Below are 13,444 nucleotides of genomic sequence, written 5' to 3'. Positions count from 1 at the left end.
CATTTGTTTTAGAAATGATATTTGAATTTGTCAAAACACTTTTAACAGTGAGTTTGTCACATTTTTCCTCATTCTTTGAAATATGTCATTGTGTTAGATTGTGTTCTGCTCATGTGAGGTTATTGATTTGACTCAGATCACTGATGTTTGTGTTTTGTGACGTTACTGAAGATTTTGTGAAAACGAACAGACTTAAAGGGTCAGTCCACCCAAAAATGATCATTCTGTCATCATTTACTCGCCCGACTGCCGTCTTCTTGATATTCTGATGGGGATATGAGGTGTTTTTGTCCATACAATACAAGTCAATGGGGACCAACACTTTCAAGCACATAAAGGTATATCTTGACATAAATATCTCATGTCTTCACAAAGTGTCGTGCACGTGCGACAAGCGTAAGATCATAATCGTGCCAAAGAGACTGCAGAGTTACATGTTGGTCTGATTCTCAAAACTGAATGTGTCGCTTCATAAGGCATGGATTAATCCACGGCAGATTTATGGATTACTTTTATGATGCCTTTATGTGATTTTTGAAAGTGTTGGTCCACATTGACTTCCATTGTATGGATATAGTCACGTCTCCTTTAAAAACTCTCAGTTTGTGTCCCGCAGAAAAGGAAAGTCACATGAGTTTAATGGTATTTTTTGTTTGTATAAATGGCCCATTTTATTTCAGATGATCTTATTGTCATCCAGAAACTGTTGTTGTCATTTCCCATATGAATGAATGTGATTGTGTGGATTTGTTTTAATCATTTCCTGTGAAATGCTTCTTAAAGCCAATCCCTAAACGTTACTGTTGAGGAGATAAATGATGCCAGTAGTTAGTAGTGATGATGGCGATGATGATGATGGTGATGATGATGATGATGATGATGATGATGATGATGATGATGGCAATGGTGATGTGATGGTGATGATGATGATGATGATGGTGATGATGATGGTGATGATGATGGTGATGATGATGATGATGATGGCAATGGTGATGTGATGGTGATGATGATGATGATGATGGTGATGATGATGGTGATGATGATGCTGATGATGGTGATGATGATGGTGAAGGTGATGATAATGCTGATGATGGTGATGGTGATGGTGATGATGGCGATGGTGATGATAATGCTGATGATGGTGATGATGATGGTGATGGTGATGATGGTGATGATGGTGATGATGGTGATGATGGTGATGATGATGGTGATGGTGATGATGGTGATGGTGATGATGGTGATGATGGTGATGATGGTGATGATGATGGTGATGGTGATGATGGTGATGATGGCGATGGTGATGATGATGATGGTGATGATGATGGCGATGGTGATGATGATGATGATGAAGATGGTGGTGACAATGATGGTGATGATGATGCTGATGATGGTGATGATGATGATGGTGATGATGATGCTGATGATGGTGATGATGATGGTGAAGGTGATGATAATGCTGATGATGATGATGGTGATGGTGATGGTGATGATGATGATGGTGATGATGATGGCGATGGTGATGGTGGCGATGATGATGATGGTGATGATGGTGATGATAATGCTGATGATGGTGATGATGATGATGATGACCAGCGGCTTGAAGTCAGAAACCCATCAGCTTTGTTTCGTTTCGTTCACCACACAGTCTTTTAACACATTTGCACAATAGACTGACTTCAGTGATACATGTTCTCACACAATAACAGAACAATTATTTAACCATTTGCCTCACCTCGGAGCATTGACACTGACACTAAATGGATTCTGAACACATCCTGAAAATAAATAGGCAAAATTGTGTTGATTACTGAGTGACTGAATCTGTCTATGGGACGCTTAGATGGGAGATCCATGAACAGGCAAGCGTCACATTTTTTAATTAACCGTTTAAATAATTCTGTGTATATGCCATATTTTGCCATTGTGACTGAGTTCATTGAGTTGGCTGTCTAAAAGTGATGTATTTTACCAATATTGTATCATAACCACATCAACTGTACACAACTCTTCTACTTGTGTCTTTGTGGCAAGTGGAGAACAGATAGAATGGAGAAGGATTCAAGCTAAATTCCCATTTCAAGATGTATAGTAAATATGTTTGGTAAAATAGTTGCAAGCTTTGTAATTGTAAAAATATCTAATAAAATATAGCTGCAAGCAGCAATGACGGGCGAGCACAACTGGTCCATTTCCACCTGGTGGCTTTCAGAAAACAATGCAAGGTGGACACATGCATTTGGCATTATTCTAAACGATTGAAGCAATTTGAGTAAATATAAGAAGACTATTTTAAAGTCTGTTGTAAGAGCCACACTTCCTGCTGCCAGGTGGTGATGCTATGACCGTGATCTAACATATTCACATCCATGTGATTAGCCCCCAAGACTTAACATACATCTCAATTTTGATCTAAATCACGCATCACACACAGAAGATATCAGACACTTCCTGTTTCCCATTGTCCACCATTAGTTGAATGCCTCGCCATGGCAACACCGTTCAATATTTCAAAATCTGTTTGGGTATAATGTTGTCTAAATGTGGTGACAATCTCATGAATCACCTAGGAGGAGTATTTAAAAATTCAGTGACTGCAATATTAAAAATTCCAAAATGGCTGACTTCCTGTTGGGCGGAGTTAATAATTATAATTATGAATGTTGTCCAGCTTGATGAGAACTATATATGTACCAATTTTGGTGACTGTAGGTGAAAATGGGGATGCTACAGAGCCCCCCTGCACGCCCATGTGGGAACTTTTGCCCCGACCTATTGGCCAACAACTCTGATGTGTGTGCAAAACTCCAAGAGTTTTCACACATGTTAAGTACCCCAAAAGTACCAAAAATCTTGAAAAAACAATAATAATAATAATCCTTAGAAAAACAGTAGGGCCGCCGCACTTTCAGTTCTTGGGCCCTAATAACCCCTCCATGTATAGTGTATCTTTAATAAATAATGCAAATAAGAGCACATTATTGAGGAATAAGCCTTCCTATAACTTCTATGCCCCAACATGCACCTGGGAATAAGCTGCAGCTTGTCCTTGTATCCAGTGGTTAAATTGGCTTTTGTAGGGAGGGGGAGCCCTTATTTACGGTGAATGGTCATCATTCAAAATCCCGCCGTAAAATGACTTAATGTGTTTTTACACCAATGGGGCTCTTTTCCCAGTATTAATGTGTAAGGTAGGGTTGAGTAGTTATTCAAACAAAGACAAAAACTTTACAATTCACTTACTTTATTATTACATTTAGGTACAACCTTTAAATACAATTATGAACCTGAAATAATAATATGAGCACTTTAAAAGAATCAGGGCCAATTTCTTTGGCAGTTTATGTTATGTTGATTTAATCACACCGACACGGGAGGTAATTACTCAACTCAATGCATTATGAAACAACCCGAACAATACTTGAGGCACTTGTGCGCAGACATAACAGTTTACACTTTAAATACATCACATTTACTGATTCACATACTACAATTCATGCATTCATCAGCATCCAAGGTAAAGGCAGGCTCCTCTGGTTTATGCTGCCTTTGTCTACAGGCCGCATGGTCTGCTGACCTCCTTGTCATCACCCACCTCCTAACAAACTCTAGTGGTGGACCCACTGACTTTACGAACATCAAAGAGGACACATTGTTGTGTACCTGAGGAGGCGGAGCTGAGCTCCTGCAGGGTGTGTTGTGGACCTGAGGAGGCGGAGCTGAGCTCCTGTAGGGTGTGTTGTGAACCTGAGGAGGCGGAGCTGAGCTCCTGCAGAGTGTGTTGTGGACCTGAGGAGGCGGAGCTGAGCTCCAGCAGGGTGTGTTGTGGACCTGAGGAGGTGGAGCTGAGCTCTAGCAGGTTGTGTTGTGGACCTGAGGAGGCGGAGCTGAGCTCCTGCAGGGTGTGTTGTGTACCTGAGGAGGCGGAGCTGAGCTCCTGCAGGGTGTGTTGTGTACCTGAGGAGGCAGAGCTGAGCTCCAGCAGGGAGTGTTGTGGACCTGAGGAGGCGGAGCTGAGCTCCTGCAGGGTGTGTTGTGGACCTGAGGAGGCGGAGCTGAGCTCCGGCAGGGTGTGTTGTGGACCTGAGGAGGCGGAGCTGAGCTCCAGCAGGGAGTGTTGTGGACCTGAGGAGGCGGAGCTGAGCTCCTGCAGGGTGTGTTGTGGACCTGAGGAGGCGGAGCTGAGCTCCGGCAGGGTGTGCTGTGGACCTGAGGAGGCGGAGCTGAGCTCCGGCAGGGTGTGTTGTGGACCTGAGGAGGCGGAGCTGAGCTCCGGCAGGGTGTGTTGTGGACCTGAGGAGGCGGAGCTGAGCTCCGGCAGGGTGTGTTGTTTAATGACAGTGTAGGAACTTTATAAAGTTGGTTGTCTAGTAGAATTTCAGTTTGATGACTTTAGATCCTTGTTTATTTTGATGAGTATTTTCATTTCTTAGTTATTTATTTAGTTTGTTTGGTTTATTTTGGTTCTTGTAATGTTTGTTTTGTTTTTGTAAGAGCAGGGTAGCGCTATGGGTCATGTTGTTTAAATAGGTAGACAGGAATAGGACCAGCATGCACTGCAGGCGGGCCTGTGGTTTATTTTAGCAGTCAGGACTCTTTGTTCTTTTGTTTGATTGCACTGGATATATAAACCAGCAAGCGCACAGATTGAGTTTAGACAATGGACATCTTTTGCACTTTTATGGCTGTGGTGGATCAGAGGCTACGAGTTTGTATTTGATTCTTGATGATATATTATGATGTAGGTCACCAGGCCACAGTAATGCAGCCATTGTCTGACCATTAAACCCAGATTAGGGGATGGACAAATATTTTATCACTAAGAACACATAACTGAGGGGAATCTGGTAACGGTTGTTATATTTGTTAAATCCATTCTCCAAGTTTCGCCAGCACTTACTTCTAAAAGAACCATGAAGCATTCCTATATACAGGTGAAACTCGAAAAATTAGAATATCGTGCAAAAGTTCATTAATTTCAGTAATTGAACTTAAAAGGTGAAACTAATATATTATATAGACTCATTACAAGCAAAGTAAGATATTTCAAGCCTTTATTTGATATAATTTTGATGATTATGGCTTACAGCTTATGAAAACCCCAAATTCAGAATCTCAGAAAATTAGAATATTGTGAAAAGGTTCAGTATTGTAGCTCAAAGTGTCACACTCTAATCAGCTAAACACCTGCAAAGGGTTCCTGAGCCTTTAAATGGTCTCTCAGTCTGGTTCAGTTGAATTCACAATCATGGGGAAGACTGCTGACCTGACAGTTGTGCAGAAAACCATCATTGACACCCTCCACAAGGAGGGAAAGCCTCAAAAGGTAATTGCAAAAGAAGTTGGATGTTCTCAAAGTGCTGTATCAAAGCACATTAATAGAAAGTTAAGTGGAAGGGAAAAGTGTGGAAGAAAAAGGTGCACAAGCAGCAGGGATGACCGTAGCCTGGAGAGGATTGTCAGGAAAAGGCCATTCAAATGTGTGGGGAGCTTCACAAGGAGTGGACTGAGGCTGGAGTTACTGCATCAAGAGCCACCACACACAGACGGGTCCTGGACATGGGCTTCAAATGTCAAACGTCTTACCTGGGCTAAAGAAAAAAGAACTGGTCTGTTGCTCAGTGGTCCAAAGTCCTCTTTTCTGATGAGAGCAAATTTTGCATCTCATTTGGAAACCAAGGTCCCAGAGTCTGGAGGAAGAATGGAGAGGCACACAATCCAAGATGCTTGAAGTCCAGTGTGAAGTTTCCACAGTCTGTGTTGGTTTGGGGAGCCATGTCATCGGCTGGTGTTGGTCCACTGTGCTTTATTAAGTCCAGAGTCAACGCAGCCGTCTACCGGGACATTTTAGAGCACTTCATGCTTCCTTCAGCAGACAAGCTTTATGGAGATGCTGACTTCATTTTCCAGCAGGACTTGGCACCTGCCCACACTGCCAAAAGTACCAAAACCTGGTTCAATGACCATGGTATTACTGTGCTTGATTGGCCAGCAAACTCGCTTGACCTGAACCCCATAGAGAATCTATGGGGCATTGCCAAGAGAAAGATGAGAGACATGAGACCAAACAATGCAGAAGAGCTGAAGGCCGCTATTGAAGCATCTTGGTCTTCCATAACACCTCAACAGTGCCACAGGCTGATAGCATCCATGCCACGCCGCATTGAGGCAGTAATTAATGCAAAAGGGGCCCAAACCAAGTACTGAGTACATATGCATGATTATACTTTTCAGAGGGCTGACATTTCTGTATTTAAAATACTTTTTTTTATTGATTTCATGTAATATTTTAATTTTCTGAGATTCTGAATTTGGGGTTTTCATAAGCTGTAAGCCATAATCATCAAAATTATATCAAATAAAGGCTTGAAATATCTTACTTTGCTTGTAATGAGTCTATATAATATATTAGTTTCACCTTTTAAGTTGAATTACTGAAATTAATGAACCTTTGCACGATATTCTAATTTTTTGAGTTTCACCTGTATTGCATGTAAGAAGATGATTCTGGGCTCTGTGTATCTCAGCGAGTATTGATGCTGACTATCACACCTGGAGTGGCGAGTTTGAATCCAGGGTGTGCTGAGTGACTCCAGTCAGGTCTCCTTAGCAACCAAATTGGGCCAGTTGCTAGAAAGGGTAGTGTCACATGGGGTAACCAAATTGTCCCGGTTGCTAGGGAGGGTAGTGTCACATGGGGTAACCAAATTGTCCCGGTTGCTAGGGAGGGTAGAGTCACATGGGGTAAACAAATTGGCCCTGTTGCTAGGGAGGGTAGTGTCACATGGGGTAACCAAATTGTCCCGGTTGCTAGGGAGGGTAGAGTCACATGGGGTAACCAAATTGGCCCAGTTGCTAGGGAGGGTAGTATCACATGGGGTAACCAAATTGACCTGGTTGTTAGGGAGGGTAGAGTCACATGGGGTAACCAAATTGTCCTGGTTGTTAGGGAGGGTAGAGTCACATGGGGTAACCAAATTGGCCCGGTTGCTAGGGAGGGTAGAGTCACATGGGGTAACCAAATTGTCCTGGTTGCTAGGGAGGGTAGAGTCACATGGGGTAACCAAATTGGCCCGGTTGCTAGGGAGGGTAGAGTCACATGGTGTAACCAAATTGTCCCGGTTGTTAGCAAGGGTAGAGTCACATGGGGTAACCAAATTGTCCCGGTTGTTAGGGAGGGTAGAGTCACATGGGGTAACCAAATTGTCCCGGTTGTTAGGGAGGGTAGAGTCACATGGGGTAACCAAATTGTCCCGGTTGCTAGGGAGGGTAGAGTCACATGGGGTAACCAAATTGTCCCGGTTGCTAGGGAGGGTAGAGTCACATGGGGTAACCAAATTGTCCCGGTTGCTAGGGAGGTTAGAGTCACATGGGGTAACCAAATTGTCCCGGTTGCTAGGGAGGGTAGAGTCACATGGGGTAACCAATTTGGCCCGGTTGCTAGGGAGGGTAGAGTCACATGGGGTAACCAAATTGGCCCGGTTGCTAGGGAGGGTAGAGTCACATCGGGTAACCTCCTCGTGGTCATAATGTGGTTCTCGCTCTCGGTGGGGCGTGTGGTGAGTTGTGCGCGGATGCCGCAGAGAAGATCGTGAAGCCTCCACACGTGCTACGTCTCCACGGTAACGCACTCAACAAGTCACGTGATAAGATGTGCGGATTGACGGTCTCAGATGCGGAGGCAACTGAGATTCGTCCTCCGCCACCCGGATTGAGTTCGAGTCACTACGCCACCACGAGGACTTGGAGCACATTGGGAATTGGGGAGAAAAGAAGGAGATACTGTGTCTTCACAACATCTAAAGCCCTACAGGACATGTTTGTGCTTGATGGCCTGATGCTTTCAAAGGTGTATTTTAATAGTCCCTGTGCAACAATATCTTCATTTGAAAAAAATGTAAAACTGGATTACAGTGAGCACTGAAATAAATGGCTGTTAAATAACATGTTTGAAAGTCGTGAGGCTCTTGTGCTTTGACTACAATTATGTCTGTTTGATTCACAAGTTTATCAACTTTACAGCCATGCCACATTATTTTGGCATATATACATCACATCTTTTTGCCTTTGGCATCAACAATCCTGCCACAGCTGCACAAGCTGAGGCTCTAGTGGTTCCAATTTGGCCATTATTATTTATTGGTAAAAGATTATTTAAAACATGTTTATTCTCGTCCATTCTCTGGGAGAGTCTTATGCTTCTTCTCTATCCTCATTGGTCACGGCTGGTTATTTATCAGAGTTGTCATCTCCCTCACGCGCTCTCCTGATCATTGAAGTCTGCGCATTCATCGGCGCGCGGGATGGTGAGAGTCTGCGCATTCATCACATTCTTCTTCTTCTGTCTCATGACTGACATCCTCTTTCTTCTCGTTTCTCCCTCTAGATTCTCTTCACAGTTGTGCTTTTGTCGGTTCTGTCGGCCTCCGGTTCGGCGGCGGGTGATGGCGCGTATCAGCGCGTGAATTCGGTGACCGGAGAGGTGCTCATGTGTCGCCAGTGTCCGCCGGGGTTCCGCCTGCGCGCGCACTGCACGGGTTCCCATCCGACGAAGTGTGTTCCGTGCGAAGCGGGCCTGTACACGGAGTACTGGAACACTATCCCGAACTGTCTGCGGTGCGACGCGTGTACCGACCATCAGCGGGTCGTTCGGGCGTGTAACGGGACCGTGAACACCTTGTGTGAGTGTAAGAACGGGTTTTATTGGGATCAATATTTCTGCAAGAGACACGCCGTGTGTAAACCGGGACACGGGGTCAAAACATCAGGTATATCATTGATAACTATAAAATTAGGCTAATTGTTTTGAATTAATTATTTATACGACATGAAATGTAACAATAAGAGTGAATTTACAAACATCCCTTATAACACCGTTATTGTGTGTGTGTGTGTGTGTGTGTGTGTGTGTTTGTGTGAGTGTGTGTGTGTGTTTGTGTGAGTGTGTGTGTGTGTGTGTGTGTGTGTGTGTGTGTGTGTGTGTGTGTGTGAGTGTGTGTGTGTTTGTGTGAGTGTGTGTGTGTTTGTGTGTGTGTTTGTGTGAGTGTGTGTGTGTTTGTGTGAGTGTGTGTGTGTGTGTGTGTGTGTGTGTGTGTGTGTGTGTGTGTGTGTGTGTGTGTGTGTTTGTGTGAGTGTGTGTGTGTTTGTGTGTGTGTTTGTGTGAGTGTGTGTGTGTGTGTGTGTGTGTGTGTGTGTGTGTGTGTGTGAGTGTGTGCGCGCGCACATGCGTGTGTGTGAGTGTGATTTAGTCTCTGTTGGATTTTACTCCAACAACAGTTAGTTTTATTATATTTAGGGTTATTTGAAACAGAAATAGATGCTTCAGGTCACTATATCAGTGTACAACATATACACTCACCTAAAGGATTATTAGGAACACATACTAATACTGTGTTTGACCCCCTTTCGCCTTCAGAACTGCCTTAATTCTACGTGGCATTGATTCAACAAGGTGCTGAAAGCATTCTTTAGAAATGTTGGCCCATATTGATAGGATAGCATCTTGCAGTTGATGGAGATTTGTGGGATGCACATCCAGGGCACGAAGCTCCCGTTCCACCACATCCCAAAGATGCTCTATTGGGTTGAGATCTGGTGACTGTGGGGGCCATTTTAGTACAGTGAACTCATTGTCATGTTCAAGAAACCAATTTGAAATGATTTGAGCTTTGTGACATGGTGCATTATCCTGCTGGAAGTAGCCATCAGAGGATGGGTACATGGTGGCCATAAAGGGATGGACATGGTCAGAAACAATGCTCAGGTAGGCCGAGGCATTTAAGCGATGCCCAATTGGCACTAAGGGGCCTAAAGTGTGCCAAGAAAACATCCCCCACACATTACACCACCACCACCAGCCTGCACAGTGGTAACAAGGCATGATGGATCCATGTTCTCATTCTGTTTACGCCAAATTCTGACTCTACCATCTGAATGTCTCAACAGAAATCGAGACTCATCAGACCAGGCAACATTTTTCCAGTCTTCAACTGTCCAATTTTGGTGAGCTCTTGCAAATTGTAGCCTCTTTTTCCTATTTGTAGTGGAGATGAGTGGTACCCGGTGGGGTCTTCTGCTGTTGTAGCCCATCCGCCTCAAGGTTGTGCGTGTTGTGGCTTCACAAATGCTTTGCTGCATACCTCGGTTGTAGCGAGTGGTTATTTCAGGCAAAGTTGCTCTTCTATCAGCTTGAATCAGTCGGCCCATTCTCCTCTGACCTCTAGCATCAACAAGGCATTTTAGCCCACAGGACTGCCGCATACTGGATGTTTTTCCTTTTCACACCATTCTTTTTAAACCCTAGAAATGGTTGTGCGTGAAAATCCCAGTAACTGAGCAGATTGTGAAATACTCAGACCGGCCCGTCTGGCACCAACAACCATGCCACGCTCAAAATTGCTTAAATCACCTTTCTTTCCCATTCTGACATTCAGTTTGGAGTTCAGGAGATTGTCTTGACCAGGACCACACCCCTAAATGCATTGAAGCAATTGCCATGTGATTGGTTGATTAGATAATTGCATTAATGAGAAATTGAACAGGTGTTCCTAATAATCCTTTAGGTGAGTGTATTTAGATGGTGATGTTGTAAGTGTGTGTGTGCAGGTACTCCGCACACAGACACAGTGTGTGAGCTATGCGCAGACGGACAGTTCACTGACATCACGCAGGAACATGCAGCATGCGTCACTCACAGCTCATGTGGGTCAGATGAACAGCTGGTGCTGACGGGATCCAAGTGGCATGATAATGTGTGTGCCACGTGCAACCATATCACAGAGAAAGGTGAGGTACAAACACACACACACCTGTCTGTCTGTCTTTCTGTCTGTGTATTTGTCTGTCTGTCTATAATTAATTGTAAGAAAAGTAACCTTTTCTTACACTTTCGCCATCTTGTTGAAATGATTTGAAGTGGTCAGGAGACAGTGTTGGGGTAAACTGTGATGCCGGGTTTGTTTGTGTTTTTTCAGGTTGGGTGGATTTATTCCGTCCGATTCTCTCAAGTCTGTTCGCAAAGCAGAAAACTCCTGTGCGACGTCTGCAGCGGTTTGTGAATTGCCTGTGCGAGCAAGGACAAAGATCGCACCGAAGACTGGCGTTACAGAGCGCAGAGAGTCCGATGGGGCGAATCCAACACTGGATCAGTCGAGTATCAGAGGAGAATCTGCTCAGCCTGCCGCAGACACTGAAGGAATCACATCTGGAGCACCTCGCCAACAAAATAACACTCAAAATCAGAACATTCCTCAAGTTTAAGCATCAATGCAATAACAGATCACCGTTACTGGTTATTAACCGCTAGCCCACAAGCCTTCCACTTACCAAAGCAGTCATGTGATCACACTATGGTCTCCATGGAAACGCTGGACTGAAGGGCTTATGGGCTTGCAGATGTTGTTAAACATGGGCTACTACTGAACTGCACAGTTTTAGGACTGACGTTGGTTTAATTTACAAGAGTTGTTATAGTGATGTTGTGTAAGACTATATTGTATTACAGAACCGTATTACAACCCTTAAAGTTGCACTTGATTGTTAGAGATTATAACAATTGTAGGGTTTCTTGGTTCAGGTTTGGGGAATGTACAATTAATATTAATGATCGTAATCAATGATTAATCATATGGTTTGAACTAGATAACAATACATTCTAAATTGCCCCTAAAACAGGGGTCATATAGCCCAAAAATCTGCTTCAGATATATATAGATAATCAAACACAACGAATTATAATTAATTAGGAATATACATCATATGCAGACAGGCTGTATTAATTTTCAGAACACCTTAATGGAATTAATCCGTACCGCAACCAATCAGTTCATCCACCGAACCACTTTGCTGGACACTCTTGATCAATTCTCCCGAAGGTTTATTCTTAGTATAAGCTGACTAATCAAAGCACGTTAACTTACTTTGATAATATCAGCTCGTAGCTTTAGATCGCACATTAAAGAGGCTTTGTTCTATGACCAACAAACACAGACAATCAAGCATATAATTGGGTTTAATACAAGGAACTAGGATATATCACTACACTTAACAAACATAGAACACATTTAACAACAAACATTTAACATAGAACAAACAAAGTAAAACAGGAAGGAAAATAAAGAGATTACAGGGATAGCAAACTTGTTACAACAGTTAAACCTTAAGAGCCAGCACGGGAATTACACACTTTAACGCATTTGAATTTAGATGGAATAATACTTGCACAATGGACCTTTGTGTCGCTGAACAAGACTGCGTGTTTATTGTGTCCTCGTTGCGTCCGTGAGATGGAGGCCTTCTCTTGGTGCTTCCTGAGCGTGGATCGCTCGCGGGAAGTTCAAAACGTCTTAAAGAGTAGTTGTTGACTGAGGGAGCTGAGTTTTGTCCGAAGACAAGGAAAAGACTGAGATAAACACCAAATAAAATAAAAGACATGTCGGACGAGAGTAACACAAAAAGGGAAGAAAAAGCAAGAGAGCTTGAAGTGAGATCAGAGGACAAGAGCAGGACAAAGAGATAAGAGAAAGATTCAACACCTGATCCTGACTTTTAAGGTAGGGAGGTCACACCTCCTTTGGGAGGAATGACCCAATGAGGCTCCTCAGTTTTGGCGCGAGATGGTTCCCTTTGTCTTGTCAAGGCTAGTCATTTGCCTAATTTACAACAGGGTCCGGATGTGGTTTGAATCACTCAAAAGATGGTAAAACATAGCAGAATACATTTTAATGTAACCTTATATATATATTCAGCTAGGGCGAGTCGTAAGGTTTAATTTGATACCAAGAAACTTGTATTTGGTACACTTAAAAGTGAATATATATTCTTAGACTCTTTATATAAGCCCTCAGAGTTTAACTACACAACTAAACAATCTTAACTAGTTTGATATAACAGCAGAAATACCCAAGCATACGGGGATTAAACATATTTCCTTAAAATAAGCAATTTCTGGGTTTTAAATGGTAGGAACGTGTGTGTCTTTCAATTTCTCACATTCCTTTCTCATCTAAGGAGGGGGGTGTGGGGAGAGTAACCATGTGTGGAGGTTTTAGGACCCTTCGCAAGAATGTGTGCATTGCATTCAGAATTAATGAGTTCATGATTTTCCGGTCATATGCCCACGACGTGGCATGTGCCGGACACCACGGCGCCAGAGCCACTTATGAGACACTGAAGCAAGTGGCATACTGGCCCTGCATGCAGAAACATGTGGCAGAATATGTCAGAGAATGCCTGGTTTGCTGCCAGTTTCAACCGGCAAACCCAAACCACATAGCTCCACTGCAATGCAGAAGAGTCACATTCCCATGGTCAGACCTCCAAATCGACTGGGTAGGACCTCTGCCCAGGTCGACGAGGGGCAACAAATACTTCCTCACAGTCGTGTGCCAGTTCACAAATTGGGTAGAGTGTCTTCCAGCACCCAATGACACTGCCCAGACCACGGCAT

The 13,444-nt window shown here is 43.5% G+C and overlaps 1 protein-coding gene across 2 annotated transcripts; it reads left to right on the top strand.

Annotated features, from left to right (window-relative positions):
• Nucleotides 1-8,255: 8,255 nt before the first annotated feature.
• Nucleotides 8,256-11,979, top strand: LOC127650441 (tumor necrosis factor receptor superfamily member 11B-like). 2 transcript variants are annotated; one of them, XM_052135882.1, is made up of 4 exons: nucleotides 8,256-8,303; nucleotides 8,384-8,678; nucleotides 10,603-10,782; nucleotides 10,971-11,979. In XM_052135882.1, the coding sequence occupies exons 1-4, from the start codon at nucleotides 8,301-8,303 to the stop codon at nucleotides 11,300-11,302; spliced, it is 810 nt and encodes a 269-aa protein (XP_051991842.1). In that variant the 5' UTR covers nucleotides 8,256-8,300; the 3' UTR covers nucleotides 11,303-11,979. The 2 variants fall into 2 exon arrangements, with proteins under 2 accessions (XP_051991842.1, XP_051991841.1); XM_052135881.1 differs by having other exon boundaries at nucleotides 8,384-8,765.
• The last annotated feature ends 1,465 nt before the right edge of the window (nucleotides 11,980-13,444 follow it).

Source organism: Xyrauchen texanus, chromosome 10 (genome assembly GCF_025860055.1).
Source record: "Xyrauchen texanus isolate HMW12.3.18 chromosome 10, RBS_HiC_50CHRs, whole genome shotgun sequence".
NCBI classification, from domain to species: domain Eukaryota; kingdom Metazoa; phylum Chordata; class Actinopteri; order Cypriniformes; family Catostomidae; genus Xyrauchen; species Xyrauchen texanus.
Note: the sequence above shows the minus strand (reverse complement) of the source record. Positions and strands in the feature narration are given on the sequence as shown.